Source organism: Aethalodelphis obliquidens, unplaced genomic scaffold (assembly GCF_003676395.1).
Source record: "Aethalodelphis obliquidens isolate GAN/ISIS:26980383/991018 unplaced genomic scaffold, ASM367639v1 scaffold89, whole genome shotgun sequence".
In the NCBI taxonomy this organism is placed as follows: Eukaryota; Metazoa; Chordata; class Mammalia; order Artiodactyla; family Delphinidae; genus Aethalodelphis; species Aethalodelphis obliquidens.
In genome coordinates this window covers 4083607-4109224 of record NW_020838033.1, presented here as the reverse complement: position 1 = coordinate 4109224, position 25618 = coordinate 4083607, and the positions used below count along the sequence as shown (strand labels likewise).

At 38.4% G+C, this 25618-nt stretch overlaps 1 protein-coding gene across 4 annotated transcripts in view; it reads right to left on the bottom strand.

The window, feature by feature from the left end:
* CDK12 (cyclin dependent kinase 12) overlaps nt 1-25618 on the bottom strand; it is a 43919-nt gene that overhangs the window by 315 nt on the left and 17986 nt on the right. For 2 of the 4 annotated variants that reach the window (XM_027094610.1, XM_027094611.1), the window contains exons 6-14: nt 24872-25061; nt 19628-19684; nt 19123-19224; nt 13216-13293; nt 11853-11969; nt 11243-11374; nt 9009-9220; nt 7490-7942; nt 1-3619 (exon numbers count right to left, since the gene is read on the bottom strand). The exon at nt 1-3619 is cut by the window's left edge and continues 315 nt beyond it. In XM_027094610.1, the coding sequence (XP_026950411.1) occupies nt 2907-3619; nt 7490-7942; nt 9009-9220; nt 11243-11374; nt 11853-11969; nt 13216-13293; nt 19123-19224; nt 19628-19684; nt 24872-25061 (2054 nt within the window). In that variant the 3' untranslated portion in view covers nt 1-2906. Of the gene's footprint in view, nt 3620-3779; nt 3975-7489; nt 7943-9008; nt 9221-11242; nt 11375-11852; nt 11970-13215; nt 13294-19122; nt 19225-19627; nt 19685-24871; nt 25062-25618 lie in introns of those variants that run through there. The other 2 variants (XM_027094612.1, XM_027094613.1) reach the window with 2 other exon arrangements.

The window sequence follows — 25618 nt, the reverse complement described above, 5'->3', positions numbered from 1 at the left end:
CACACACACACACACACACACACACACACACACACACACACACACACGGCTGGGTGATGTCTATGGAATAAGCTAACAGAAATCCTACTTACAAATTTGTGCTAACTGCCCTGCTTTTAAACATATAGATCTGATGTTTTCAAATCCTTATTGTTCCCATGGACAGTTGAAGGAAAAAACTAAAACTGGGTCAGGCAAATTTGTTTTCAAAACACAAAAATGATCATGGTCAAACCAGTTTTGCCTCTCATTCGTGAACAGAATCAGACTTCTCATCTGTTCAAAATAATGTATTTAATGGACAATATCTCCCATGGTTCAGTAACTAAAACCAAAACCACTTTTGAATATAATTGGGTTTGTAATTTTCTAATAGCCAAGCAGAAATTCTGCCAAACCTGTACTTGCATCACGTTTATAGATAACATAGCTGAAAAATTAGCAAATACCTCTTCTTCCTCCAGACAGATTACAGGTTGTTTCTTTGTCCCTCCGCCTTTAGAAATAGTCCAAAATATTTTTTTTCTTTTTAAAGGTTAGACTCCCAAAGTGGGGGTGGGGGTGAGATGGGATCATACATACACAAACACACACACACACATACTCACCCCCATCCCTAGTAGTAGGGATGGGGGAATGGAGACTTAAGTATATTATTTAGAGTATTTGGCATAATTAAAAATAAGGGGTGGAGAGGGAAAAACACTATTGATGACTGCTGATAACCAAAATACAATTAAAATATATAGAGAATTTTATTCATATTTGATGGGAAACCGATTTTTCTCACTGGATACTTTTGAAAGTATCCAAGGCTTAAGTTCTTTAATCAAAAATGGGAGAGCAGGGCTCAATGACTCTAATTCAAATATTCTAAAATATAAAGGCCCATGTCTGAGGACTAAGAAGTCAACAGACAAAAGGTTCAGATGAACTTTAATGCAATTTACCAATAGCATGTCAGTGAGCCTAGCAAATCTAATCGGACACACTGGTATAAAAAGCCATCAATGCCAAAATGGCTAGAAGGTTCTCTTTTTAATCAGTGTTTGGCCCTGAGGGCAAGGCCAGACCAAAACCCAGAGAATAATAAAGAAATGCACACACCGAATATCTGCCTATTTCAGTAACAGGGGAAAATAGTCTTCATGTAAGTATCAGAAGAGGGTTCTTCTTTCATTTCTTTAAAGTTTTTTTTTTGTTGTTGTTTTTGTTTTATTTTTTAATTAACGCACCTCTCTCTTACAAGTAGTGTTTATTTTTTAATATAAGAACTTGGCATTGAAACATGAAACTTTGAGTTGAGGTCTGTAAACTATTCTCCAAGATGCTGAAACGTATTTGCCTTTTCTTTGTAAAACGGGACTAACCTACGTTTCACAAAGGTCTAGGTCTGTGCAGATAATTTATTTAAATGTTTATGTTTTTAAAACACATTATATGCTGGTACTCACACAAAACTGGAAGCCAGAATGAGAAACCTCCCAGGTTATCCCACCCTGAAAGCCTTTCCCTCTTCCATTTTGTTTATAATAAGGCAAAATTCTTGCCATGAAGTCATAATTTAACCCCTTTTACCAAAACCAAAATCAAACCTCTCTGGAGGAAAATCCCTAAAAGAATTGGCAGGATATACATGCTGAGATGTGTATATGTCAATACTGTTCTTTCTTATGGTCTGCTCTTTTAAAATTATTTTTTAAAAAAAGGTCTCAGGTAGTGATACATCTTCAGAAAAATATCCACCCTAAACTAAGTTACATTTCCATGTATTTTCAGGATGTATTTTTTTCTCTTTGACAATATTACAATGCTCTGTTTCAAAGGTTTTTCTTGACATAAAAATATATGCGTAAACAATATGTATGCTAACTGATCTTAGTAGCCCTCCATGTATGGAGGCATCATCTCCTATCCTAGCTCAGCAGCAATGTCCTAGGCTGGTTGCATCTACAAATCAACTTCACCATCAGAACGTGGTTTTAAAAAAACCAAAAAACATTTTAGAATTGAAGATTTACAGAGAACAATATAGGAGTTTGAATTTCCTTTCCTTTATTTCAAAAAAAGTAAAGAATTATCCCAGGTTTTTGGGCATCTCAACAATTATTTTTTTCCAAACAAATGCCTCAAAAAAGAGAGGACAGAGAGAGAGAGCGAAAGAAAAACTATAAAGATGGGGTAAAAAAGGTAAGAGATGGGGTAAAGTCTACCTACTTGCCCAAGAATGCCACTTTCTACAACCTGCTTCATGTGCAGGGAGAGATAGGGCATGTCTTTTCTCAAAGTGGAGCAAACTTTAAGGACAAGCAATTTATTTGGAAAAAAGGTATGTTCAAGATGCTCAATGGGGTAAAAAAAGAGTTCACTTGAAAGCAAAAATGTGAGATGGTGGAGAGGAAGGAAACATTTATTTAAATCAGCCAGTCACTCTGTTTCCCTTATAGCAAAAGCCTAAGAGCAGCTCAAATTTTGTGAACACTATTCTCTTAAAAAAACAAAAACAAAAAACCCACAAAACTTTAAAAACCTAAAGAGAGCCTCTCCTGAACCATCTCAGAATTGAAACTGTTTCCTTTTTCTTCTGCTCAAGAAGTACAGGCAATGAACTAATTAAACATTTACTTTTCAATTTAATGACCCTCTCCGTATTCTCTACTTATATTTACTAGGTAGAGCTGAAGTAAATGTTCTGGCTATAGCCCATCCAGGGGGAACTGGTGCCAACATCACTATTTTATAAGTCGCTTGCTAGTGGCAAGTGAGCAAGAAATACAACAGACAGCTTTGCAGTAGCCAAATGCAGATGATTACCTCACTCTGGCAAATGATTTCATTAAAGGTTCAGAGGACTGGGTGGAAGGATGGATAGGGAAGGAATCGTTCAGGACTCTGAAGTCTCTGGGTTAGTAAGGAACTCCTCTCCCTCTTCCCCCTCTTGGAGGGACTCTTGTAGGCCCCCGATAGAGTTTTCCATAAGCAGAAGACTGAGCTGGGGCCCCCCAGTTAAGGCCTGCTCCTGAGCTGCTGGCCCCAGTGGTTCCTGGCCCCAGCTCCCCATAGTTTTGCAATTTGGTCTCTGCATGTACCACAGAGTTGCTGCTTCCCTCAGCCTTCAGGAATGGTTGCCCGACCACTGAGTGTAATGCTAAGGGGACCCTGGCAAAACGGAGGTCCTGGTCCCCTGGGAACTGCACTGACCCTGTGCCCTGGTAACTGCTAGACTCCCCAAGGTGGCTCACAGAGCCCGAGAAGGTCCTGTTCTTCACCAGGGTCTGGGCCAAGGATTCTGTCAAGGCTGGACCAGAGTGGCGTTCATCAGTGTCAGTGGCACTGAACCCTGTTTCAGGCCCATCATTGTTTCCGTAAGTCCTGTTGGGATGGGGTCGGGTGGAGTAATCCATTGGTCTCAAGGCCTGGTGCTCATGTGGCAGGTGGCCAGGAGGCTCTGCTTCAGGCTGGGATAAAAGTTGCAGCAAGGCGGCTGTCACGGCTGGGTTCAACTCCTGGGGGGCGCTGGAAAGATCGCCTTCAACCAGAGGGGGTGGAGGTGGCGGCGGTGGAGGTCCGGGGGGCTCAGGGGGCCTCTTCTCTGGTGGAAGAATGTGAGGAGGACATGCTGTGGAAGGGTTACTTCTTTTAAACACCATCTTAAAAATCACATGTGACTATAAACACAAACACACAGACACACACAGACACACACACACACACACTGCCCGACATAAACAAATATCAATACAAGTAACCAAATATATATAAAGAATAAAACCTTGGGATCAGGAAATCGCAATTTATAAATAAAATCAAGTGATTAAAAGTAAAACAGTTGCATTCTGGATCTAACAGCTGGTGTAAAAAGATCATATATTTCAAATGATTGTCCTGATTTTTGTCTGAGATTTCCTCCATTTCCTTCCTTAAGGAATTGTCCTAATATGTAGGCTGTTGGTAGCCTCCCCGCCCCTTTTTTGCTGTTGGATCAAAACATTAATGAAAATTAGAAAGAAGGAAGATGAGAGGGAACAATACAAATGCTGTGGTCACATATCTAGGACATAATCTTGCTGTACAATAGGAGACCTTATATGGACTTAGCTAACACATTTTACAGAACGTTTGATGATATAAGGTTAACACGTAAAACAGAACTAAAAGAATATACAGGAGAGCTGAAATAAAGTAAAAACCTTCCATTACCGTCATGTATAAATTATACACTTGCTTCTCCCAACTTGAGTCCCTTTTCCCCATAATCACATTCTGAAGAATAGGATATTAACCACCATACTGTCATTCAGTTTCCTTTGTTACAGTAATTATAAAAAATCACTATAGCAATGTCATGCAGAATGGGATGTTGATAAACATCTGTTTATCTTGGAGACAGTGACAAGAAACAAGTATTTAGAAATGTATTGAACTAATACTACACTCTGTCTTTCCAAAGATCTTACTAGAACCACTCCCTAAAGTTTTTGTCACCCACTGCTGGATTACTTTGCCTAACCATGGCAATCATTGTCTGATAATGAACTCCTGCCAAGGCAAGAGACTAGACATGTACAATGGCGTGAGTTTGAGGACACACAAAACCAAGTACAATCAGAACTGTGACTTTAGAGAGTTGGGAGTCACCCTGCTGAAGAAAAGACTTAAAGTTTTGGGATATCTTCCAAATGATTGATTTTTCTGTTCCCTATGGAAGCATATTTTTAAATGTCCATATAATCAATTCTTTATTATTATCTGAGATAGTGATATAAAGTCATTACTCAGGCAAGCCAAAAGTAGTTTTTATAGTTATCATTAGGTATTTTGGTTGTATATTTACCACAATTATATTTTGCAAAAACAATCAGGAAAGTAAGCATGCCCTTAGCATGCAGATGAAAGTACTCTGAAAACACTACAAAACTGTTGAGCAGTAGGAGGATAAGGTCGGTGTGTAACATACAAGTAGGGTGACCAAGAGTCCCAATTTGCCTGGGACTGAGGGGGTTCCCAGGTTGCTTTCAGTTTTAAAACCAGGACAGTACAGGGACAAGGTGGTCATCCTATATACAATACGCACCCAAGCTACTTGTTAACAGACTGGCTGGTTGACTAGGTGGTAGAGAAAACTGAATTAAAGGACAAAAGAATTAGCTATAGAAAACTCACAACTTGAAAAGCAGACATCCAGAAAAAGGAGAGCTAACTGGACTACAAACATCTATAGATTTCAGAGCTTTTTGCCGTGAACACTACATATCTCACTACATAAGAACATCAATCACGGTACCAGTTATTTTTTAAAGTATTTTTGGTCTGTACATGAAATGGAACACCAGTTTTTTTGGGTTTTTTTTGTTTGTTTGTTTTTTTAATACTAAGGGCAAACAACTTTAAAAATGCCTAACTGCAAAAATGGACAAAGCTACACTTATTTTCTTCCATCTATACTACTTTTCATATTTGCCTTTTATGTAAATAGCCTAGTTGTGTTTCAACAGAACTAATTCTTGAGCTCACATTCTTTCACATGTATGAGAGGATGAAGACTATTTCAAAATAGCAAAGGCAGATGGATTGTAAAGAACTATTAAAGGTTAATAAAACATCTTAAGAGAATTAAAAGTAAAGATCACATTAAAAAAACATACTGTTATAAGATTCAAAGTATTAACAATAATGCCAATCCTTAACAGCCTGTACCGATGGCGGGAGGGATTAATGAAATACACAAATAACTTAAAACTTCATTTTACTCATTAGATTTCAACCAAAACCCTTTCCCAATGAGTACAGAATAGCTAAACAGTAGCCAAAGTGATAGATTTTTACCTTCTCTGGCTAACTCAGTCTGCCCTCTGGTGGAAGTGCTAATGAACACTAAAATGGCCAAATGAGAGGTAGCAGGGGAGAAACAAGAACATAGAGACATTGGAGAGACACCAACGGGATAATCCAAAAGTGACTGTAATCATTAGGAATGGCATTTCTACTCTCCTCTGAAAAGTAAATCCAACAATTTCTGGCCATGAGCCAGGCCTTAATTTTAGTTCAATTTCACCATTTGGCTGATAGCTTGTTGACTCAATTACTGGGTGAATTTCTTTCAATCACTATGCCATTGAACTTGAACAACTTCTTTCAGATATTTTGATTATAGCTGAATTTTTTTTTTTTTTGGTTGGGGGGTGGGTGGTGGTGCAAGGAAGGAAGGTATGAGAGATAAGACAAAAAGGCCTACTTTAATTCTAGATTTGCTTTCTCTGTTATTCCACGTCCTGGAGTCTCTTAAAAACAACTGGAATTGTTATGGCATAATAGCAAAGTGAATTAAGAAACACATTAAAAAGAAACACATTAACAAAGTATAGGAATTCTAGTTCTGCCTCTGCCAATAATATGATTTCAGCAGTGGGACCATAGGCAGGCTTATTTAAACTCCCTGGATTGCAGTTTCCCTATCTATAAAGTAAGCGGGTAATTTTATTTATGTTACCTTCTGTTTTTTTTTTAACTTTACATATGATAAATAGTTTATATATTTGACCTTGTGCTAGTGGAAATAAGGCATATATTCTCCATACCAACCCATATGAAATGTGAATGCAACAGCCTAAAAGTTGAAGGTTAGTGTACCCCATCAGACCTTGTACATCTTCTCATTCCCCAATTCATGGGGTCTTCATGGACAGCAAAAATTTCCAAGGAGTTGGAATCACTTTCAGATAAGTAAAGATTTTGCAAGTAAAGACTGTGAATCAGAATTCATTAGAAAATTTAAACTTCTTTTCCCTCGAATAAATTGTATGCTGTGGTCATCTGAGATCAAGGTATACATATTTCCTTTTTTCAGATTTTTTTTTTTAATATAATGCTCAATTCCTAATCTGGGGTTCATTTAATTATCTCTTTCAGGAACACAGATTTAAAGGAATCATTTTTATATGCTATTTTTTGGAAAGGAAATGTACTTTGTTAATTATCTACTTAGAAATCTCAAATTATTCTTCAGGAGATTAACAATGATATCTTATTAGGGCTTTCTTGACTGTATGTTTCTGGCGAGACTCTGGTATCTAGCATCCACTATACTAGAGTACAATTGACTATTTGTACAATCTGATAATGGTTTGTTTGGAAGGCAGATTTTCAAGTGCCAATACTAGCTGGCCACCACACACACAGTGGTTCAAGATGCATCACTAGCTACAGTTGTGGTTTCCTTGTGTGAGAACACAGGGACTTTACTTACCTACTTCCTAGGAAATGGAAAGATGGAAAAACAATCAGTACATGAAAGGTGCTTTAAGAAGCTTTGAGACTTAAATAAAAGAAGCTGGGCAAGAAATACAGCACTTGGTGCTATGTTCTCCTGTAGACTAGGTGACAGAAAGACTGAAACCGAGGCCACTGATGTGAAAAAGAAAATGTTAAGAGATTTTTAAGAGGATCAACAGCACCTGAGCTCAATGAGATTCATGACCGGTCTGTTTACCTGCTGCCTCCTCCTGTGGCATTGTGGGAGTTCTTCGGGGCCCCTGTGGCCCACTGTTCTTGTCACTGTTGTTTTCCTCCAGGTTGCCTGCTGGCTCCTGGGTTTTCATTAGTTGACTCAAGAGAACTGCCAACATATTCTGCATGTCAGCTGGTGTGCTTGAAGCTTCAGGGGTTGTCTGTTCTGCGGAAGGTTGGACCACTGGGGCAGGGGGTGCCTCCTTCAAAGATTCCTCTGGGGCCGTGGGCTCTGAGTCCTGCTGGTGGGAAGTGGCTTCTGTTAGGGCACTGATGGATTGGTTCAGGGCCTCCAGCTGCTGCTGTATCTCTGGATTGGAGTGGATGTTAAGCAGCTGCGCCATTTGAGGAATACTCAGGTCGGTTTGGCTCTGGAGCAGGTTCAATAACACTGCCAATTCACTTTGATTCAACTGCTGTGTGATGTCACCGAGGCCTGTGGAGAGACAGTGGAGCCAATATAAGAGGATGAGGCAAGGCAAGGACCTCTGCCTTCTTCAATTGGCAATAGCAACTTACAATACCCAATGAATGACGTTTCACTTTGAATGTCTCATTTTTCATGCCTCCAACTGTCATGACACATTTGTTATTCTTTATATTTTCACTTAAAAATACAGGGACTAATTAAAACATCTCTGTATTGTGAGTAAAAGTGACTTCATTTTATCTATATTCTTCAAGGTCAGTGATTTTCAACCCTTACTGTACATCAGAATAGGAGAGGTTTTTTGTTTGTTTTTTTAATATCTTTATTAGAGTATAATTGCTTTACAATGAGAATAGGAGAGATTTTAAAATTCAGAAGCCTCAGGTCCCATCCCTAGAGATCTGGCAATTGTTTGGAGGTGTTTACATTTAAAGCTTTTTAGATGATTCTAATGTGCAGCCAGAATTGAAAACCACTGTTTTAAGTGGACAAGGAAGGAAAAATGAGCCAAGGAAGGAATAGCTGTAGTTCAGAAAAAATGGTTGCACCACAGGAGAGCTACTTTGTTGTTTATAATAATTCATTATTACACAGTTTTTGATATATTTAGATCAAATAACAGGCTACAGAACTAACTACATTTAGCAATTGTGACTTAACATGATTAAATTCTAAGAAGGTCTTATCAAATCTAACATAAAACAGGGCTCCAGTTATGTTAGAGAGCCATGGGTAATCTAATCTTAAATTAAAACACACATACACACACAGGGCTTCCCTGGTGGCGCAGTGGTTGAGAGTCCGCCTGCCCATGCAGGGGACACGGGTTCGTGCCCTGGTCCGGGAAGATCCCACATGCCGTGGAGCGGCTGGGCCCGTGAGCCATGGCCGCTGAGCCTGCGCATCCGGAGCCTGTGCTCCGCAACGGGAGAGGCCAAAACAGTGAGAGGCCCGCATACCACAAAAAAACAAAACAAAACACACACACACACACCCTTGCACTTGACCTTCAAAATCTGCCAAGTGCTTAGTAAAAGCACAAAGGCTCTATCCCAGCACTGCCAGCACTGACCTATTGCATCCCCAGCCCCAGGCTCCACCCTGCCAGGAGCAGGCTGAGGTGGTGCTGGGCTGCTGTTCTTCACAGGCTCAGCACTTGTCCCTGAGATAGTTTCTTTTCGAGAGGCTTTGGGTGGAGGTGGCTCCTCTACCAAAACACCACTTTGTCGCTGCCGTCGCCGTTTCTTACTCCATAATTCATGGCAATCCTGCCAGTGGGGGAGGCTGGAAAAAGACAAAAGAAATGTGTGTGGGAATGCAGTAGTGAGTGAATGGAGGAACAAGAGATTAAAATGGAAAGGCAGCGGCTTCCCTGGTGGTGCAGTGGTTAAGAATCCGCCTGCCTGGGCTTCCCTGGTGGCGCAGTGGTTGGGAGTCTGCCTGCCAATGCAGGCGACATGGGTTCGTGCCCCAGTCCGGGAAGATCCCACATGCCGCGGAGTGGCTGGGCCCGTGAGCCATGGCCGCTGAGCCTGCGCGTCCGGAGCCTGTGCTCCGCAACGGGAGAGGCCACAACAGTGAGAGGCCCGCATACTGGGGGGAAAAAAAAAAAAAGAATCTGCCTGCCAATGCAGGGGACACGCTGGGTTCGATCCCTGGTCCGGGAAGATCCCACATGCCATGAAGCAACTAAGCCCATGTGACACAACTACTGAGCCCGCGTGTAGAACCCACAAGCCACAACTACTGAAGTCCATGCGCCTAGAGCCTGTGCTCTGCAACAAGAGGAGCCACAACAATGAGCAGCCCACACACCGCAACAAAGAGTAGCCCCCGCTCCCCGCAACTAAAGAAAGCCTGCGCACAGCAATGAAGACCCAACGCAGCCAAAAATAAATAAATAAATTTTAAAAAATAAATAAAATAAAATGGGAAGGCAAAGAGCAAGGGGAAATAGAAAGGATAAGGAAAATATAAAACTAACCAGAAAAGTTAGTAAACAGATAGTAGCAGTGTAAATAGAATCATGGCATACTGTAGTCTGAGAAACTAAAAATCCAAAAGCCCAAAGAATTTCTTTCTACAGTGAGAAATGAAGATGTTGCTAATACCACAGACACACTTGCTATATAAATGCCCATATTCCAGTCAAACAGTTAAGTTTTATAACTGTTCTTGCTTGGCATAACAAAAATAAAGGAGACCTTTACTGGTCAAGTTTCAGTTGGGAATAAATAGAACAGAGGTGACTGCCTTGTTAATATCTACAAAAAGTCCAGGCAAGGTAATTTAAATCTTGGAACCACGTGAGAATATCATGATTAAATCACCTCTGTGTAAAATCGATTTATGTATTACTTGGTCTGTAAGGACCAAAAAACTGGTTCTTTCTTCTTTCTGCCCACTGAATTTCATGACTGGGTATTTTCATTTGTGAGGTTTATTAGTATATTTTAACATATTTCCAGACTTTCCTATACTCAATAAATTCCAGTAAGTCAAACCTTACCACAATAAAGATTATCATAGCCAAAATTTCTCTATAACAAGTTTCCAATTTTTACTAAAAAGCTTACATATTTCAATCACATTCAGTGTATCAAAATTCAAACACAATAAATGAATTCGAACATTTCTTTGGATTATCAGATTTGTAGATATTACCTGTTCGTGTACTAACATCTCATACATTTAAGATACACAGTATTTCTATAAGAAAGAAATGCCCAAAAACTCTGACATGAAAGCTATAATGCTGTCAGTGAGAGTCAAAGATTTTTATCTATCAGAATGTGAGATGTGAGTGTAGAACCTCTGAGGATCTCATACAATACAGGAAATTAATAAGATTCTGATGGAAGAAAGACACATTCATAGACCATATTTTCTATATCAAAATTCAGGACATACGGCTTGATAGTGAGACTAACTATTTAAAATTAGGACTGTCCTTGCACGTGTGGGATAACATGGTCACCACAGATATAGGGAATTAAAAAAGATGAAATGGTTAAAAGCAAAAATTAGAAGGAATACTTTCAAAGAGGTTATATAGAGCAATATGCTGGGGATCCAGGGACAAAAGAAGATAGCATGAGTCCAGTTAGAACAAATATCATATCTAAATCTATTCCTTGTTTAGGAAAAAAACATAAAGCAATAAACTTATCAACCATAATACTCAAGGACACCTCTCTATTTGGTTGGCCACTGCAGTTCCTTTTTTAAAAAACCTATTATTTTGAGTTTCTCATCTCCTGAAGCCTCGGGAAGGTTTAGGGTCACTACATGGCCACCAGCACTTACTCTGGAGGATCCATTTTGCTGAGCTCGACATCTTTAAGGAAGTCACTCTGCAGGGTCTGTTCAGCTGTACAACGTTTGCTAGGATCTAACGTCAGCATGTGGTCCAGTAAATCAAGTGCTGCTGAAGGAATGCTGTGAAAAGGAAGAGAGAAAGAATGAGTTCACAATGACCCCACAGTTCTTAAACCAGTAACCTTATGTCAAAGGTCTCTGAATTTCCAGCTCCATGTAAAACTATGGGAAGGGAGTTGGAACCTGGCTAAACAAGCAAGCAGATTTACTTCCACAAAGGATTCAAGAAATGCAATAGTAATACAGGTAGAAAACATGAAGCCAGCAGTTTTATTCTTTTTGTTTTAGGAAGATTAAAAGGACTATGAGAAAACTTGTATATCATTCAAAATAAAATGGTTTTCTATCAGCTAAAGCCTTCATATGAGAAAATTACAAAAGGGCTATGATAAAACTCATACTGCTCAAAAATAAAATGTTTTCCTATGGTGTGTTTTCATAATAAATTGGGACAGCACTAACTCCCTAGGACAGGAAAAAGTCAAGTCCAAACAACAGCCAAACACAGAAACTAGATGTACACATTTGTCAAACTCACAAAGAGAATTCTTCTCGTAGGCGCCTTCTATATTGCTTCTTCGGTTTCATTGTATTGAAGTAGGGCAGCTTGATAACATCAGGCCACACAGCTGGACAAGGGCTACCACAGAGTCGACTGAAAACAAAGCAAAAAGCAAGAACAAGGAAGTCAGTGAGTCAGCATCATAAATTCTGGAGATTCTAGAAGCAGAAATTATTACCTCCTCAGGTCTGGGGTATCTTGGCTTATTAAGTTAAAAGGCATGCAGAGAGATAAAACCTGACCGCACTGCTTTAAGGACAGAAGGAACAGGACAGAAAGACTGGTTACATGATAGTGAAGAGATAATACTGGCACAATAGTCCAAAATGATCCACAGATTTGGTTTTGTAAAACATGTTCTTAATCCTCCACATAGGTTTCAACTACCAATTTTGTTCTGTTCAGTTAATAATAATTTCAAAGCGCTGAGCTGGTCCTATAATGTCCCTAAAAGGGAAAACTAGCAGAAGAGAGCCTAAGTCTGGAATTTTGATGGAAAACTGAATTTACTGCATAACACATGAGTTACACACCACCTTTAAAAAAAAGTCTACATTAGGGCTTCCCTGGTGGCGCAGTGGTTGAGAGTCCGCCTGCCGATGCAGGGGACACGGGTTCGTGCTTGGGTCCAGGAAGATCCCACATGCCACGGAGTGGCTAGGCCAATGAGCCATGGCCGCTGCGCCTGCGCGTCCAGAGCCTGTGCTCCGCAATGGGAGAGGCCACAACAGTGAGAGGCCAGTGTACCACAAAAAAAAAAAAAAAGGTCTATATTAGCCTGTTGTATTCTTCCCCTTAATCTTATTGAAAAGAAATAAAACAAAACAGAAAACAAAACTCAAGTTCCATCCCAACCCCAGACCTTCCCCAAATCCTCTATTACAGACTCCCTTTTATAATTATCTGTTTACCTGATGCATCACTTACTAAACTCTGAGTTCTCTGAGCAGGGACCTATCTTATTTATCTCTGAATCCTAAAGTTTAACAGATAGGAATTTATCTCAGGCTCTAGGAACAGGCTCAACGAATGTTTGCTGGATAAAGTTGATCTTAATCTAACCTAAATAAGAATGCAACAGCCATCCTGAAAACAGCATGCTTTTATATGAAGAACTAATAAAAAAAATGCCAAGAAAGACCTAAGAAGTAAGTGGAATACAACTTCTTTCCATATACAACCCATGACAAAATATATGGTAAACCTGACTGAGTGAAGAGAAACTTACGTAGACATAAGGAGCATAAACTCACTTAGTAGAATGACTGAAAAGTGTTAGAAATTAGAGGATGAGATTACCTATCACCCCTGGGCACTCAGAGCACATGCACAGCTGTACCTGATCAGTTCTAGCTGAGCCAGTTCCAGATTGGCTTGAAAAATTGGCTTCTTTGTGAACAGTTCCCCAAGGATGCATCTAGAAAGAATAAAAATGAGAGGTCAGAAGAGAAATCCCTGGAGCCTATTTAAAGTGTGTCTCAATAAACTTTTATAGTATATCAGACTGTATCTGATATACTAAATAAGCCCAAAACTCAGGGTCTGAGTTTCATAAAAGAAAATATTTCTTGCAGTGAAAATAGTACAAAAGATTTAGATTTGCTGGTAGATCAAACTTTTGCCACCTATAAAGGACAGTCTATAAGCAGAAAAAAGGAGTCAAGAAGCCTTTTCTATCAATTCCACTGTAAATTTAGGAAATAACTAAACACTGAAAAACACACACTTCAATTTTACAAAGATGCTCAGCAGTTTCAGCAAAAAGAATATTAGCCTTTTTCATTCATCTGCTCTACAGAATGTGCACTATGTACATGTACAGCCCTCTTGGCACTGTATTTGTAAAGAAAAGTTTATTATCATCAGTCAGGATCAGTTTCAATAGGACTTTCAAACACATTATGCTTAAACACTCTTACCATTTTGAAAAGGCCTTTCAAAACTATATTGACATATTTACACAGTCTCCAAGTATCTCTCCACAAATTACTTAATTACAAAAGGAAAACTGATAACTATTTAGTGTGGAAAAAAGACAACACCTTAACCAAGTAACCAAAATTAACATCATCAGTAAGAGGCAAACAGGGTTCATGTAAATACAAATGTAATACCCTAGAAAAAAACACTTATGAAATAAAAAAGAATGAAATTCTGCCATTTGCAACAACATGGATGGACCTAGAGGGTATTATGCTTAGTGCAATAAGTCAGATAGAGAAAGACAAATACTGTGTATTATCATTAATATGTAGAATCTAAAAAATAAAACAAATGAATGAATATAACAAAACAGAAATAGACTCACAGATAGAGGGAAAAAACTAGTGGTTATGGGGAGAGGGACTTGGAGAAGGTCAAGATAGGGGTAGGGGATTAAGAGCTACAAACTACTATGTATAAAACAAATAAGCTACAAGGATACATTGTACAGTACAGGGAATATAGTCAATATTTTATAGTAACTTTAAATGAAACATAATGTACAAAAATTCTGAATCCCTATGTTGTACACCTGAAACTAATATTATAAATCAACTAAACTTAAAAAAGAACACTTATGGAATATTCCAGCCAAAATCAAAACCAAAAAAAGGCTAAGGAACTGTTCCAGATTAAAGAATGAAAACTAAATGTAGTATATGATAAAGGACTGGATCCTCTATCAGGTGAAGTATTGTTTCCAGGACATTATGAGGGTACCGACAAAATCAGAGTATGGAATGTAGGTTAAAGTACTCTATTAAATATATTGTATCAATGTTAAATTCCCTGTATTTGATAATTATACTGTGATTGTAAGAGAATATTTTTGTTTTTAGGAAACGTACACTAAATATTAAGAGGGAAAGGAGCATGATACATAGAACTACTTTCAAATAGTTCTGGAAAAACATATATGGTATACATATATAAACGCACATTTTATTCTATGTATATACTGTACATTGTATTATATGTAAGTACATATATATAATACATATACATACCACATAATATATACATATGTGAATATAAAAGGAAATGTGGCAAGATGTTAAAAATTAGTGAATCTGGGCTTCCCTGGTGGCGCAGTGGTTAAGAGTCCGCCTGCTGATGCAGGGGACACGGGTTCGGGCCCCAGTCCGGGAAGATCCCACATGCCGCGGAGCGGCTAGGCCCGTGAGCCATGGCCGCTGAGCCTGCGCGTCCAGAGCCTGTGCTACGCAACGGGAGAGGCCACAACAGTGAGAGGCCCGCGTACCACAAACAAACAAAAAAAGAATTAGTGAATCTAACACAAATGATCTCAAAATAATTAATGCTGAGTAAAAGATGCCATAGGGGCAGGGCTTCCCTGGTGGCGCAGTGGTTGAGAGTCCGCCTGTCGATGCAGGGGACACGGGGTCGTGCCCCAGTCCGGGAAGATCCCACATGCCACGGAGCGGCTAGGCCCGTGAGCCATGGCCGCTGAGCCTGCGCGTCCGGAGCCTGTGCTCCGCAACGGGAGAGGCCACAATAGTGAGAGGACCGCGTACTGCAAAAAAAAAAAAAAAAGATGCCATAGGGAAAAAAGAGCATATATAGTATGATTCTGTTTACATAAAATTCTAGGAATGGAAATCAATCTAAAGTGATAGAGAGCAGAACAGTGGTTGCCTGGGAATGGGATGGTATGGACAGTAAAGAGGGACTACAAAGGAGCACATGGAAAATTTTGGAGGTGACCTTGGTGATGGTTTCACTGGTGTATATAAATAATATGTCAAAAAAATTATACACTTTGAATATATGCAGTTTATTGTAAATCTCAATTGAAAGGTTAAAAAAAATCAGTGAATCTGGATAAAGGTTATACTAAAGTTCTTTGTACTATTCTAGCATCTTTTCTGTACATTTAAAATTATTTCAAAATAAATTTAAAACATGAAAAAAATTACATGAATACTCTATACTTTTTTGTGTGCCTGAAATATTTTTTTTTCCAAAAAGTGGGGAACAAAAGAGTGAACGCATCTCTTCTAACCTGTGCTCTGAAATGAGATTAATTTACAAATATTCCCAAAACCAACGTTTTCAGTCAGCCCTCCATATCCATAGGTTCCTATCCATAGATTCAACCAACCATGGATTGAAAATATTTAGAAAAAAAATTCCAGAAAGTTCCAAAAAGCAAAACTTAAATTTGCCACACTGGCAACTATTTACACAGCAATTACATTGTATTTACAACTATTTATGCAGCATTTACATTGTATTAGGTATTATACGTAATCAGAGATGATTGAGCGTATACTGGAGGATATGTGGGAGGGTGTGTGTAGGTTATATGCAAACACTACACCATTTAATATAACAGACTTGAGCATCCCCGCGTTTTGGATGCAGGGGGTCCCGGAACCAATCCTCCGGTGGATACAGAGGGACAACTGTATATAGTTTAACTTTGAAATTTTTCAGCTTGACAAAATTTGAGAAAGCAAACAAACCCAGCTTTTAAAGTTATTAGCACCTTTCTTTTAGTATTTGTTAACCTCAAATTCTTATTTCCAATATTCTCACAAACCTTATCCAAAGAAAGAAAAGTATAAGTAAAATTTAATTCTGTTTCTAATATTAACTGCCAAATCAAATTCCAAATACAGTGTTATCACAACATGTAAAATAAAACGCAAAAAGAACAAACCCAGATGAGTTTTCACACTCTAGGTATAATGTGTTGTACTAGTCTTTCTGGTTTCTCCCCGGATTTTCAAACTGAACTGCTCCATCAATTAATTCTGTCAAGAACATCCCACAAAAGTATCCTCTGAGAGACTACCACGGATCACTAAAGCAGTAAGTGCACATCAAAAGTCAAGCAAAATCTCAATTCAATGAGTCACTGAGCTTTAAAGAAAGTATAATTTTCTATAATTTTAATTTCCAATTGTGTTTTATTTCAGTTTCCAGTCCTTTGGTGGGGAAGACATCATTATGTAATCAACACTTTGCTACTGCACTAATGTAGCAGGTTGCACAGAAATAGTACCAACAGAGCTATGAACTTTCCCTGTGCATCTTAATGGGGCATTAACTTTAGAGCCTAGTTGTGACAATTTAAATGCTAATACTGTGAGAGCAAATAGTCCAGAACACAAACACGCCCAGCTTGAGTCAGTAAAATTTAACTAAAGCTTCATTTGAATTGGGTAGGCTACTACAGAAATTATGCTCTTTCTCCATCACCCTTTTGAATTTTGAAATAAAAGCCCTATACTGCTCCTTTTAAAGAATGACATTAACAGAGGAGAGAAAATGGAAAAAAGTGATACGCTCCACTGGGAAGTATGTGTGTCAGAATCCTAAAGTACGGAGGTCAAGGTCAGTGTGCATACATAAATCATACAGTGTAAGAAAACAATTAACTAGGGGACTTCCCTGGTGGCGCAGTGGTTAAGAATCCGCCTGCCAATGCAGGGGACACGGGTTCAAGTCCTGGTCCGGGAAGATCCCACATGCCACGGAGTCACTAAGCCCATGTGCCACAACTACTAAGCCAGTGCTCTAGAGACTGCAATCCACAACTACTGAAGCCCATGTGCCTAGAGCCCGTGCTCCACGACAAGAGAAGCCACCGCAATGAGAAGCCTGCGCACAGCAACAAAGAGTAGCCCCTGCTTGCCTCAACTAGAGAAAGCCCACGTGTAGCAACGAAGACCCAACGCAGCCAAAAATAAATAAATTCAATTTATATATTAAAAAAAATGAAACAACTAACACAGCCCATTTAAATGTCTATGCCCCTAACATACAAATTGTGGCCTCTAAGTATCATTTTGTACTAAAAGGAACTAAGACTCCTTAGAGAAATGGCCAATTCCAGGTCTGTAGCAGGAAATGAACAGGATGAGCCTAGAACCAGAAAACAATGAAGGCTATCAAAGACTAATATGGTTGAGTCAAAAGGTCCCAAGAATTAACCTGCATAAACTCCCACTGACCAAAGACTGGACAGTTTGAAGAGGAATAAAGATGATAACTACAACGAATTAAAACATGTCAAATTTGTTTAAATCCATGAGTTCATAATGAAACTAAAAAACAAACCCCAAATAACTTCCCTTTGGTCATCTTTGGAGGATAACAGTAAGCCACCTCATTATTTTGAAAACTGGTAAATAAAATGAAATAATTCAACCTTTAATTAAACCTTTTCAACTTTTTTTTTTTTTTTTTTTGGCTGTGCCACGAAGGTTGTGGAATCTTAGTTCCCCTTCCAGGGATCAAACCAAGGCCCTCAGGAGTGAAAGCATGGGGTCCTAACCACTGCACCACCAGGGAATTCCCTAATTAAACCTTTTCTGTATCATCTGTACCCAAATAGATAAACTGTCTTTATTTCAAGAAAGAATAAAATGATTAGACTATCGTATCACAAAACAACCACAAATGGATTGATGGATGTGGATCATTAATAGCTAATAACATTTCAAAAAGAGACAATTACATATTATATAAAGTGGTGTGTGTATGTGTAAATCTGCTCCCATAGGGATATTTTATTAGACATTGTTTAGAACTGCTTGTATAAGAGGATAATAAAAAGTAGACTAATTTGTAATGCATTTTTAAATTGTTTTTAAGTTCTCTACAGATAATGTATCCAGTTATTGCCTGTACTATGGGCAGAGGCTCCCACGTGCTACCTACCCCCAACTCTGATGTACAAGTGACTATGTAATCTGTCAGAAGTACTCAAAACCACCTGTAAAATAGTTTCAGGGTCAGTGGGTATTGGGAATCAAACCTGAATTCACCTACAATTTACAGGAAATAAAAAAAATAGAGAACAATGCTAAAAGATCACCATGAGAATGCAACCAGCAAAGTCCAGATTATGGGAAATTCTGTAGGACAAATGACCCAGTTTCTTCTAAAAAACATTATAAGAGGGGGGAAAAAATCCTAAGAGTGATGGAGGGGGAATCTATAATTAAAAGACTTGAGATAATCAATTACAATCTATGAGCCTTATTTGAATGTATTTGGATCCAAATTCAAAGTAAGCTTAAAAAAAAAAAAGAAAATTGGGGAAATGTTAAAAAAAAATATGTGTCTGATATTAAGAAATATTCAACAGATTTCTTTGAAATCTGGCTAAAAGTTGATCCCCATCCTTTTGAACTTAAATAAGAGCGGCAAAAAGCCAAAGTAGAGATAAAACAGGTTACAAATTCAACAGTATGTGAGTTACAAACAAAAGAAAAGGTGAAAAAAGCCTTACCCACAGCTCCAAACATCTATTGCTGGAGTATAACGCTCCTCTCCCAGCAGAAGTTCTGGAGGTCGGTACCACAGAGTAATGACTTTGTTTGTATAAGGGCGGCTGAAATGTAAATCATAACCATGACATAAATTTACAATGGTTACAATGGTTTCTGATGAAAAATACTTGTACAATTAAATGCAAATTAAAATAGCTGCCAACTGGAGACGGGATCATCAAAACAGCTCCATAGCAACCTAAGAGTTCAAAAGTAAACTGGACAGAAGGTGATGAAGAAATAACTTCCATTCCAATTTGGGTTGATTTATTTCAGTCTAAGGCAGATTCAAGAATTTAGATATAATTTACTGTCTAAAATCTAGGTGATAACACATTTAGAAAATTAGGGAACTCAGAGAGTTAGGAACTCAGAGAGTTATTGAAATTTGCAGAATACTAGCATATCCAAGAATGAAAAAGACTCTTTTCTATTTCCCGCATGTAATTTTGTTGAATGACTCACCTCTCCTCAGAATTATAGAGCCGAGCAAGTCCAAAATCTGCTAGTTTGATTTGCCCACTGTAAAACAAAAATTAATTATTTTCATAAGTAACAACAGCAGCCTCCAAATTACACCTAAAAAGTCAAGTGCTAATTTAGGAGTTAAAGGAATTACAAAAATGAATTTTTAACCTCTGCTCTTTCAGTTCTACTCTTAATGGTCACTCTGCCAGATTAAGCCTCTTTTGAGGACTCCACTATACAAAGCCTTAGAGAGTTTTTTTTTGGACTACTACTGTATTTTTGGATCTGACTCCTTAACTAAATATTTCTTTTATTTCTTGGCAAACAACAGTGGCTAGAACCTGCTAGATTAAATACCTACTGTTGGGGGAAAACGGAATGGGCTGTTTTAGATTAAGAGAGATTTAAGAGGCCTAACAACTAAATCCAATTCATAATCCTTGACTGATTCTGGTTTGAATAAACTAGCTATACAAAAGGCTTTTTTTTTTTTTTGGCAATGCCACAGGGCATTCGGGATCTTAGTTCCCCAGCCAGGGATTGAACCTGGGCCCCAGCAGTAAAAGTGCCGAGTCCTAACCACTGGATCAAACGTAATGATATCTGTAATTTACTTTAAAATACGTCAGGCAGAAAAATAAAAAGGGAGCAAATATAGCAAAATGTTAATTGTATATGTATTATTAATTATATTAGTGTCTCAAGTTTTTCTTATAATTTGACATTTTTCATAACAAAAAGTAAACTGCAACAATTCTGTGGCTATAACAGATTTTTCAAACAGAGAACATACCTTTGATCTGAACAAACAATTTTTATGATGAACAAGGCCCCTTCTACCAACAAACTGCCATCACTTCCTATACCATAAAGATACACAATTATGACTTCAGAGGGGTTCTCAAACGTTAATACGAAATAAGAATCACCTGGAAAGCTTGTTAAATGTTTTCTGGGCCCCATTCCCAGAGATGCTGATTCAGTAGGTCATGGTCCATGAATCCGCATTTCCAACAAGCCCACAGGTGATGCCAATGGTGCTAATCCGAGAACCACACTTTGAGAACCACTCCCTTAAAGGGATCACATCCACATTTCACTCTGCTAAATATTCTGTCTTTGACAGTGATGTCAAGCAATATTTTAATAAAATGCAACACAAAATGTTGGGAAACTATTTAAAAACCATCATTAACTATTTTGGATTAATCATATTTATCTAAATTCTTGTGTAGTCTATTTATTCACATTTACAGTTTGCCTTACATCTTGCGGAATGAAAAGCCAATTCACCTTTTTTAAGGGACTGGGGAGATCTCAGGTGCCTGATAGCTCAGATCAAGCAGAAAAGTGAGATAGAAGAGAAAAAAAAAGGGCTCTTCTAGGAGGTGCTCTTCAAAGTCTGAGCAATGGGACAAAATATTAAAACAAAAAAGCTACTAGCAACGAAATTTTACATTAAGTCAACTCTTACCATTCCTCATAAAGATTACGGGCACCTTACCCACCTGTCCCAGACATCATCACATTTTAAGTTCGATTTATAAGCAAATTCTGAGAGAAGCAAAAAGGAAAGAAATAGCTGACTTGAGCCCTATATTGAGACAAAAAGCGTTCCTCAAATTTCTTGGTATCCTTACTTTGATCCCAAGACTCAAAGTAAGTCCTACTATGGTAGGACTGAAAGTTGAAATGGCAATAGATATACAGTTATGGAAAATGAGGCTAGACCTAAACATCACCAGCACCTAGCGTATTTCCTAATCCATCCCCTCCCTCCCCCCCTCACTCTCAGTAAATAACCTTCTTCATTGGAGACAGAAGCCATCAGGTGGGACCTATTTAACATACTTTTACCTATAAACTTATTTACACCTCTAACCTTGCTTTCTCCTTTCCCTTCAATTACAGAAAAGTGCGTCAATCTCTTTTCTTATTCAAGGATAATCAGTATTACCACCTCTGGCCTTGACCCCCATCTCCTTTAGAAACTCATTTCTTTAAATTACTTTGGTTCTTTCTTGAATCTTCAACTTCCCCCTCTCTACTGATTTTCTTTTTGCTTAGCATTTAAATAAGCTCAAACCTCTGCTTCTTTAATAAAAAAATTAATAAAAACAAAAAACTGAAGTCACACCTACAATCACCTTCCCATTAATTGTGCTACCCACCCACTTACCCCACACTTTCACCACTGACCTTTTTTCAGATTCTCTCTTTGGGCCTTAAAATCTACCTGCATCACCTGACATCTATGACCACTCATTTCTTAAACCTGCCTATTTTGCATTCATATTTCCTTATTTTCTTCCTCTCTGTCTAATCAGCCCCTGGGGTTCCATCTTCTCACATCTTTTCTATGCTTGATAACTCCTAAATCTACAATGCTAGTTTGAAACTCCCATGTGACCATATGCCTATTTGATATCACTACCCTGGATATATAACAGACATATCCAAAAGGGGTTTACTCTTCCCCCGACGCATCCTGCTGTTCCTTCTGTATTCCCTATATTGACCACTGTGCCACCCATCTAGATAGTTTCTCAGGTCAGAAATCTTTGAGTTAAAGTACTTTGATTCATTCGCCACCATTCACTCACTCATCAAAGTCTACTGATCTACCAAGTCTATCCTGCCCATCCTCTTCTAGCAATGCCTTGGTTAATTCAAGCACTGACCATTTCTTACATTGTTCTTAATAAGTCTCTCTGCCTCCAGTCCACATGCTATATGGTGACCATTTAGTGATGTTTCTAAAACAGAAGACTAATTATGTCTCTCCTATATCTAAAATAATTTGGTGTCATTTATACTTGTGTAATTAAGATAAAATAAACATCATGGAGCCCAACGCTGCTCTCCTCCCTCTCTCGTCAATGCTTTCTCTTCTTTGTCCACCTGAGGACTCCTCTCTAGGCCATCTCACCAAGAAGTCTCTGTGCAGACAGAACTAAATGGGCAAGAGCAGAAGCTGGCTGGATCAGACTACACCATGAGACTCTTGCATCCTGCTTAGCAACCTGAGAAGGAAATTCACTTTAGTCTAAAACCTTATCAACTTCCTGAATATGGGAAGTCAGGGACAGAAAGGGGCCTGACCCACCAGAAAGGACACCAAGCAGGACTGCAGTTATTCCCTGGCCTGAAATATCCCCCAATAGAGGAGCAAAAGGAACAGAAAAAAGTATATTAATACTATAGTCCAGAAAGCTGCAAGATGATAGCCATCATCAAATTTCTAAAGCACTATTACTGTGGATACAGATTAACCAAGCCCAGCTTTAATGAGAATTGTGGTGGATCACAGGGATAGTGACAGAAAGGAATGACATATATATATATATATATATATTTTTTTTTTTTTTTTTCCCCAAAGACTTTTTTGTTGTTGTTGTGGACCATTTTTAAAGTCTTTATTGAACTTGTTACCGTATTGTTTCTGTTTTATGTTTTGTTTTTTTTTGGCCATGAGGCATGTGGGATCTTAGCTCCCTGACCAAGGATGGAACCCGCAACCCTCGCATTGGAAGGCAAAGTCTTAACCACTGGACCACCAGGGAAGTCTCCAGAAAAGAATGATATTTTTAATATCGTGTTTTGTCTCAAAAAGGTATTTAAGGGCTTCCCTGGTGGCGCAGTGGTTGAGGGTCCGCCTGCCAATGCAGAGGACACGGGTTCATGCCCCGGTCTGCGAAGATCCCACATGCCGCAGAGCGGCTGGGCCCGTGAGCCATGGCCGCTGAGCCTGCGCGTCTGGAGCCTGTGCTCCACAACGGGAGAGGCCACAACAGTGAGGGGCCCGCATACTGCAAAAATAAAAAAATTGAAAAAAAAAAAAAAAAAAGGTATTTAACTACAAATAACAATTTTACAGTAATTTGTACAATTAATAATGCATTAATTGTATAATTTAAAAACAAAAAATTAACCAGCACCCTTCAATGGCTGTTACCTGTAAATAAAATTTAAGCTCCTTAGCAAGATGTACAAGATCTTTAAATTGGCTCCTTGCAACTGTCCAGCTTCATCTCTTGCCATTATGTGCTTCACTCTTCTTGCCCTAGCAATACTGACTCCTTTACAGTTTTCCAAACATAACGTGTTATGTTATCTTCACATTTATGTGCTTCTGTACATGCACTCTTCTTTTGCCTAGAAATGTGAACCTCTGTTGTCAGTCTTTCTGATAAATTCCTGTTCATTCCTCAAGACTGCATCTTCCCAGATGCTCCCAAATTCAAGGGGGGAAAAAAAAAAGCTTAATAAATGTTTATTGAATTGAGCAACTTATTTGTTTAGCTTCCCTACTAAACTCTGAAATCTTCAGGGACCAACCATCCCATGTGGGACTTTTAGTGCTAAAACCAGGACAGTCTCGGGCAACACTGGAGAGTTGGTCACCCTACTCCACAAAGACAGGAAATATGTCATAACCATTCCATATTCCCATCTAGATAATGTTTGTTAAATAGAACTGATCCAAAATATTTAAAACAAAGGGTGCATCAGACAAAGATGGCTATAAACAGCCCACTACCTACAGAACAAAACACTGGCCTTATTTCAATGGTACCAGACTTGCTTTTTATTCCTCAGTATGTAGGGCTATCACCAAAGACTACTGTAACGCAACTGATATCACCAACGCAATTTAGGCAAATAGCCAGAGAGGAAGAAAGCAGATGATAAAAACTTCTGAAGAATTAACACTGTTCTTCACCAAATTCCTGTCTGTCTATACTATTAAAACCCAGGAGTAAGTGCTGGGCAGCAAGGTCAGTCACCAACTACATCTGTGTTTACTCTGAAATTCGATAACTGAGAAAGTCTCAAGAGCACTTAAAAGAGCAGGTATGTCTCTCCCCACTAAACAAAGGAGAATGTCATTAAGAACTCAATGTGTGTTTGAATTTGCCTAAGACCACAAAAGTATTATTTACTAACTATGGCAAAAGCTCTTTGAATATTCCTATAGGATGTAAGTAATTCTCTAAAATGTCTGCATTTAAAAAAACCTTTACAATCCTACCTCTTTTAGTCCTTATCAACACTGAGTCTGGAGACTCTGCTGATCAGAGTACCCCTATCACAAGTTGTTCCTAAGGTACAGACATCAGATGTACGTAAATGCAAAAAAGTGCATTACTGGGTTTACCTATAACCCCAATTAACTAGCTGAAACTAAGGGTGTCAGAAGAGATGAAGAAAATGCTTAACCTCATATGGTTACTGTGTTACCTGTTGTTCAGCAAAATGTTAGAACACTTAATATCCCGATGCAGGAAATTCTTTTTGTGACAGTAATCCAGTCCTTCCATTAGCTGTTTCATAAATGACTTGATATGATCCTCAGAAAAGTGCACCAAACCAGATTCCAACAGTCCCATTAAGTCATGGTCCATATACTCAAACACAAGGTAAAAGGCTCCTACATAGGACGAAGGAAAAAATTAAAAACAAGAGAAAAAAAAAAGGATGCCAAAATGACAATGCGTCAAATTTTAACATAATTTTGGAGTTGACCATAAGCTTTCTGGAAAAACCACTTAATTTTACACATGAAGAAACTAAAACTCAAGCAGTTGAATAACTTGCCCATTCTAACAATAAATAACAGAACTATTTTTTGAATTAATCTTCTGACTCATAGTCCAGTGCTCTTTGGACTACTTACTTCTCTAAAGGGACAACTGCCCCAATTAGATTGTATAACTAGTCTTTTATGATCTAAATCAGTTGGCAAATTACAGACTCCTTGGGCCAAATCCGGCCTGTCTATTGCTGTAAATAAAGTTTTATTTGTAATATACAAACATGTCCATTTGTTACACATTGTCTAAGACTATTTTGTAGAAATCTTTACCCTAGTTAACAGCACTCACGTAATAACGCCAGGGGTACATTTAGTACGAATTATTAATGAAATTTACAGTATTTAAGAATTGAAAGAAAAATGAATCATCTAATTCAACTCCCTAAATTTAA